General features: G+C 35.5%; 1 protein-coding gene across 1 annotated transcript; it reads right to left on the reverse strand.

Annotated features, from left to right (window-relative positions):
• Positions 1–962: 962 nt before the first annotated feature.
• Positions 963–1,720, reverse strand: LOC132628611 (uncharacterized). The gene is made up of 2 exons (XM_060344377.1): positions 1,713–1,720; positions 963–1,572 (listed from the first exon to the last, which is right to left on the reverse strand). The coding sequence occupies exons 1-2, from the start codon at positions 1,718–1,720 to the stop codon at positions 963–965; spliced, it is 618 nt and encodes a 205-aa protein (XP_060200360.1).
• Positions 1,721–7,871: the final 6,151 nt, after the last annotated feature.

Here is a 7,871-nt window from a genome sequence, read left to right on the forward strand (position 1 = left end):
ATTTTCCAACAGATGGGTAACTTGTTGCAGCAGGCTACTCATCTGTTGTAAAAAACTAGTTGCATGTTATAACTTCATCTGTTGGGTAACTTGTTGCAATAGGTTACTCATGTCCAACAGATTCATAACTTGTTGCAACAGATGCATGTTTTGTTGCAGCAGATTATAAAAGTTGTTGCAACAACTAGTTACTTGTTGTAAAATGTTTAAGCTTATAAAAGTTAAGTTTATTTTATATGAATGCGTTCTAATGCTTACAGCTTCCTTAGGGGATTGAAAAGGTCAACACTCAATTTTGTGTTGTTCCTGGCAATCAGCCATCTAAGAATTCTTGGAAAGGTAACTTCTTTGGAGTATCCCTTGACTTAATGCCGGAGGTGAGGAATGGCTTCAAATGCCCAAGCCTAGAAAAAATATGCCATCAAAAATCAAAATAGTGATTGAAATACAACAAAAAAAAAGATAAAATATTGAAGAAAGTTTACCATGAAAGCCCAAGGGAAGCCATATAGGTTGACCGTCTTCCCTGTTGACTTCAATTCTCACAACAAATATTCAACAGTCAACCTAAAGCGTTCAAGACCCCGGGAATAGTTGTTGAAGGTATCATAGTCCTCTGCAAGTTTAATCAATCCAAGAGATATGTTGTTGTTTATGTCTTTTACCCAAAGAACATTGTGCACAGACCAAACTAAGCACAGTGCCTCCTTGTGCTTTTTTGAGAAAGTTTTAGACTCCAAATCTTCTAACAATTTCTTCTCTTTGTAGCTCTTGCCCATGAAGTCTACCAAAGAGACATCATTCTTAGCTTTGGAACCCTTTGCTTTCTTGGCTGGCTTGGCTGCCTTAGGAGTCCGGGCTGGCTTAGTTAATATAACAATAGGAAGAGGCTCACAAGGATGACATCTCAATCCGGTAACTATGACAAACTCCTTCATGCCAAAGCAAACCGGCATGCCACACTAATTAATCCAAACCTCATCCTTTCTATCACAAATAATCCGACGCTTCAAAAGCCCCGACACCATTGTCATTTGAAACTGCACACCGATTTCTTCAGGAAAATCTAAATAGAGCCCAAAGCAGCTAGCTCTAAAGAAATTCTCCAACCCCTGCTGCCGAAGAATGCCCCTAAGTTTGTCAAAGCCCTTGCCCATGCTTGATTTGACCATAATATCACTGGACAAATCATTATTTTCATTCAGCGGCATCCTCACGCCGTACTTTTCAATGCTAAAACTCTTGACAACCTCGTCAATGGAAGGTCCATTGGGATTAGTGCCAATACTAGAAGACTCAAGAATATTGGCATCCATATTATGTTTTCTCTTTTTTCTTAACTCGGCCAAGGTCATCGACATGTGATCTGTATTTTCTTTTTCGTCTTCTTCATTACCCTTTTCAGTTTCTTCATCTTCTTCACCTCCTTCATCTCCTTCGTCGCTTTCTTCTTCATCTCCTTCATCAGATTTTTCATTATCTTTTTCAGTTTCTTCTCTAGTTTCTTCATCTTTTTCTACTTCATCACCTCCTTCATCTACTTCATTTTCTTTATCTTCTTGTTGTTCTTCACTTTGTTCATATTTATCTCTTTATTCTTCATGCCCAACAGAAACTTCTACTTGAGAGGTTTCGTGGGTTTCCACTCTTTCTGAAGCCCCAGTTTCACTAACTCTTTCCTCTACGTTTGTTGATTCACAAATAACACTCACAAGTTCATCTAATGGTGTTTGCACCTTGGTTATTTTACTTTCTCCCTCAGTTGGTTTCTCTCATTTTCTTTTAACTGGAGTCATTTTATCTACACACAGGAGATTAAAAAAACGGTTTTAATTGATTAGTGCAATATTCAAAGTAAAAAGGGAAAAAGAATCTGTTGCAACAAGTAATCAGTTGTTGCAACAGATTAAGAATCTGTTGGAACAAAATATGAAGTTGTTGCAAGAACTCATTATTTGTTGCAGCAGATTCTACAGCTGTTGGAAATAATAAAACAGTAGCAACACCTTAGCAACTGTTTTGATTTTTCACAACAGCTTGTTAGTATGCTGCAACAACTACTTCAGTTGCTGCAAAAACCTCAGCAATTGTTTTGATTTTATCCAACAGCTATTGGATAAAATCAAAACTTTTCCTAAACCATACCATGACAGCAACAACAACAACAACAACAACAACAAAAACATCTATTTTTAACTACAAAACATCTATATTTCACTACAAACACACAACCATCACAAATCTCACTCACAACTTAAACAAAATGCACCAAATAGGGGTTTTTTAACCATGCAACCTCAGCAGGTGTTTGCAACTGTCAAACAAGTGCTGAATTTGCTGCAACAGGTAGCCTCAATTGTTGGAAAACATCAACAAAATTGCAAGCCCTTTTTTCGAAACACAAAGGAGAACAAGAATAAAAACAGCACCGAAAATCACAATTTCACAACCACATACACTATTTACAAACTCACGTGTTATAGCCCGTAGTTTGTACGTTTGGATACTTCGAGGTAGTCGTGGTACGTTGAAGGCGAGACCATTTTCCAAAACTATTTTAGTGTGCAAGTTGTTTGTGAATATTATTTGTGAGTACTATTGGTATGGAAATATTGAGAAAGGCTAAGGGTAAAAAGAAAAAATCACAAAAGAGTTCATGGAAATATTGTGGAAGGCTAAGGGCAAATTTGGAATTAGGAAAATAATTTTCATGAATTGCAAGACAAAATACAACAAAAAAAAATAAGTGGGCTTGAATAAAAGGCAATAAGTGGCCGGCCAACTTGGTATGGGCCAAGGCCCATATGGGAATTAATATATGTAACTAAAAGATGACCAAAATCATCTTCAACATAAGAAACTTCAAGAAACCTTGACAGAAAAAAAAAAAAAAAAAAAAAGATAGCCTATTCGGCTAAGAGAGGGAGAAATGGAAGACCAAAAATCTTGATCAAAAAAAATATTTCTTCTAGTATTCCAAGAAAGTTGAAGGCCCTAATTAACATGGAATGATTGTTGGAGCAAGAAAACCATTCATTTTTGCGAGGTACAATTCTAGCCAAGTTGAAGAACTAAGTGAAAAATGTAAGGTTTCATCTTCTTTTATATGTTGTGGGTGATTTGTATATGTTGTAGAGTGAAGAAATGAATGAAATTCATGAAATATGTGGGGGTGTGGGTGTGGCCGAATAGGGCCATATTGTGTAGACATGATGAAATGATTTTATTAAGTATTTCAATTGTTGTAGTTGTGGATTCCATAATGTGAAATGAATGAAAACCATGAATTTAATGTGTTGTTGTGGTGGCCGTGTGGTGTGGAGTTTGTCCGTGTGTGTGTTGTGTTGTATAGGGATGATGAATTAATTTTATCTAGTATTTTGGTTGTTGTCGTAATGAATTCTATGATGAAAATGAAAGTTAAATGATTCTAGTGAGGTTGTAATGGTTGGAGAGTTGTTTTAGAAGTTAATGTGCTTTGAATATAGTCTTCTTGTATTTATGGAAGACAATGTTGTTAGTGTGTGAATTGTTGGTGTAATTCATGAAATTGGAAGAGAAGGAATATGTTGTTATTGTTCTGGTTGAGTTTGGAAGGTTTCGGGTGAAGTAGTATGTCGATTGGGTTGTTTTGAATATTATGTGAATTGTTTGAAATATTCTTGAATAATGTTAGAATGACTTCGGATTAATATTTGAATGTAGGATCATTGGTGTTAACTTGACTATATGTGATTGAACTGAATATAAATGAAATGTCGTTGAATTATGTGACAAGGGTTGCTAATGTTAGAATGCGTCTTGAATTGACCGTGGATATTGTTGGCATGATTGTGGGTATTGTTGTTGATATTTTGGCCGAGTTGAATTCTCGGATTGTTGATTGTTGATAAATTGGCCGAGTTAGATTCTCGGGGATGGTGTATTTACAGGGGAAGTGCTGCTGAAATTTCGGTAGAATATAAATGAATTCATTTGAAAGACTAAGGCGAGTATATGTCAATGAATCTAATGATTATGTCAATTCTCTTGAATGTAGACAAGCAAGTTTGGATGAATAAGCGTAGCTAATAAGGCGTGGCACAGGTATGTAAGACTTACCCTTTCTTTCTTTGGCATGTCCTAGAGCCAAATAAGGTATGATATGCATCTTGGGGCTACTCTATTCTGTGATTCCGAGTTTGTTTATGATTGGTATTCCCCTTCTGATATGTACCTATGATTTCTGAAGCCCTGTTTGATATGTTTCCGAGGTTGTCTATGACTCTGATTCACTTCTGACACAAGTATGTCTGATATGATTGAGCTTATATTTGATTGGATAACGAGATAAGCATAAAGAATTGTGTTTCTAAAAGAGTTCTGTAAGTTTTAATGCCCCTAACTTTCGTAAAAGATCTCGGATTTGCTTTGAAATGTTCGTAAAAGTTCTGTGGTAGAAATGTCCGTAACTTTCACGTACTTACGGTACCAAAAGTTATATTTGATTTGATCCATACGATATCCGAAAGGTACTTGATATGATTGTTGCTTTGATTTTCCAAAAATAGCTTCTGAAACACTTGTAGAACGTTCTGTACTTCAAACGTTCATAACTTTCTTATGCTAAATCCGATTGATCCGAAAATTGTTTCTGAGCCTTCAGATGTCGGTAAGTGTACGTATCTATCGAGACTTGATTTGTGTGCATATGATTTCGCACTACTCTGTTCGTGCAAGCCTCAGTATGTACTTCACTGCGCCCTGGGCCAGGTTCTGTTATCGTGCGTCTGCTCTGCATTGTTCACCGCGTCCCTCTCCCTTGCGGGCCGGGTTCTGTTATATGTACATCTGTATGTGATGATATGGGGATGGCGGCCAGGATGGCATGTGATGATTCTGTCCACCGCGTCCCGCAATAGAGGGTCGGGATCTGTTATGTGCATATATGATACATGATTTGACATGCATGATTCTGATTCACCGCGTCCCTCACTAAAGGGCTGGGTTCTGTTATAAGCATACATGATATATGACTCCGTCCACCACGTCCCTCCTTAAAGGGCCGGGATCTGTTATATGTGTATATGATATGTGATGTCCGCATACATGATGACTCCATTCACCGCGTCCCTCACGAAAGGGCCGGGATCTGTTATATGCATATATATGACATATGATTCGGATATCCATGATTTGTGTTTGGAAAGTATACATTTTGGCATTCTGTACCTTCTGTACTTCTTCTGACCTATGACATCGGCATACATGATCTGTGTCTGGAAAAGAAACAATCTGACATTCTGGATCCGTACTCTTTCTAACATATGACTCCCGCATATATGATCTGTGTTTGGGAAATAAACATTCTGATATTCTGGATCTGCACTTTTCCTGATATATGACCTCTACATACACAATTTGTGATTGGAAAATAAGCGTTTGGTAATTTATATAATATACTTACTCTTGTACTGTTTGTTTCGATTCTGGTTCTGTTCTCTGTATTTCACGCCTTACATGCTCAGTACATATTCCGTACTGACCCCCTGTTCTTCGGGGGCTGCGTTTCATGCCACGCAGGTACACCCAGATGAGTAGAAGATTTTGTCAGGAGATGGTCCAGCGGGATTGGCGAGCTCCACTTACTCCTGGAGTATTGCCGAGTCAGAGTATATGTATGTCATGATTTCTGGATTGATGTTAGAGACTTTGCAGACAGAGTCGTAGGTATTGGAAGTCAGTCTATAAGCGGCTCCATCAGCCGATGTGCCATTTGTATTATGATATAAGTTCTATTTGATTACAGATTTTATTTGATTTGAAAACAACAAAAAGAATATTTCTGAACGCTTTATTATGTATTTCATCCTTATTTGAATTAAAAGTCCAAAGAGATTATGTGTGTACTAAGGGTCAGAGGGTTCGCTCGGCCCTAAATAAGGGTTAGGTGCCCATCACACCCTAGTAAGGTTAGGGTGTGACATCACAAACCCAACAAGTGCAACAAACACCCCAAACTAGAACTTTCTCAAACACTGAACAACAAAACAAACAACATTGAAGACAAACCCATGTTCTTCTTCTTCTTCTTCTCTAACCAAAATCATCATTTTCACACTTTGATTTCGAAACCCTAACTTTTGAACCAAGTGAAAGAAAAACTTTACCTGAGAATGAATAGAGAAGCAGCAGCAGCAATGACGAGAGAGAGAAACGAGCAGCAGCAGCTATGAGGAAGAACAAATCGCTTGATTTTGAAGAGGAAAAATGTGATGAAGGAAGTGACGTCGTGGGGGTGGTAGTGCCGCCTAGATGAACTGGTCTTTTTTTTTTAATAATGGAGTGAGGGTCATGGGGGTTAGTTGGAAGGTTTTGTATAATGTGGACTTTTGTGTATTTTGTAAAAGATTAATAAGTTTTAAAAATTAACTTAATCACATTTTTTAAGACAAGTTTGACCTTCTAATTAGTGGACTTTTTTGTCACCTTTAGTTTATTTTTCCCCCATTGTTTTTATCCATAATGAGGTCTCTTAATTCCGCTATATCTATCTATATATAATAGGAGAGACAAAAGCATGGTGAGATGACAAGTGTCATCAGCATAAAAATCAGAAATTAAGAATTTAAAAATCAAAAAGAAAAAAAAAGAATAAGCTACAACAATTAAAAAAAATGCAATGAGCAAATTATTCAGCAAAATATTTTTTTTTTAAAACTACAAGGGCATACTTAGCAAATAAAAAATTATTAAAACAGTGACATCACGTTCTTAAACACAAACAGTTTCAGAGCCTATTTTTGTGGAACTATATTTCCACAAAATATATTCTAAAAGATAATTGCACGTACAATTTAAAAATGACAAAAATTTAAGAATCAATTTGGCTTAATACCTAGATGAACCCTTAAACTTGACATGTTTTGTAAGATAGGCATATAAACTTATAAGGTGACCAGATAGACACTTAAACTTACTCAAAGTGTATTTTTCAAGTTTTTCAGTTGTTTTGAAAACAAAAACTATATTTTTCAAACACTCACAATTTTCATGGCCAAACAAGCCCTAAATATATCACAAAATATTTATTTTTTTAAAATGCAAAAATAAGGCAAACGCATATACATGAGACTATAAATGTGCACTTAAACCAATAAATACTCGCTAATTGCAATTTTGCAGCTTTCAATTAACTCGGTTTTTTTTTTACACTTGAATAATTAAAAAACAATAACTTTAACCAATAAAAATCCTTAAAAAAAAGAAATTTCAAATTAAGAAATTTCTAAGTTCAGTATTTCAAGTGTAAAAGAAATTTCAAATTAAGAAAACTGTAAAGCCGGGAAGAAAATCTTTAAAAAAAAAGAAATTTCTTAATTTGAAATTTCTTTTTTTAAGGATTTTTATTGGTTAAAGTTATTGTTTTTTAATTATTCAAGTGTAAAAAAAAAACCGAGTTAATTGAAAGCTGCAAAATTGCGATTAGCGAGTATTTATTGGTTTAAGTGCACATTTATAGTCTCATGTATATGCGTTTGCCTTATTTTTGCATTTTAAAAATAAATATTTTGTGATATATTTAGGGCTTGTTTGGCCATGAAAATTGTGAGTGTTTGAAAAATATAGTTTTTGTTTTCAAAACAACTGAAAAACTTGAAAAATACACTTTGAGTAAGTTTAAGTGTCTATCTGGTCACCTTATAAGTTTATATGCCTATCTTACAAAACATGTCAAGTTTAAGGGTCCATCTAGGTATTAAGCCAATCAATTTCAGAGCCTATTTATGTGGGGAACTATATTTCCACCTTCCTAGACATTAGGAAAAATAAACTCCCTTAAAGAACGGCAAATTACAAACTTCTATCTATTATTAATAGGAGAGGCAAAG

The sequence above is a fragment of the Lycium barbarum genome, chromosome 2, assembly GCF_019175385.1.
Source record: "Lycium barbarum isolate Lr01 chromosome 2, ASM1917538v2, whole genome shotgun sequence".
NCBI lineage: Eukaryota > Viridiplantae > Streptophyta > Magnoliopsida > Solanales > Solanaceae > Lycium > Lycium barbarum.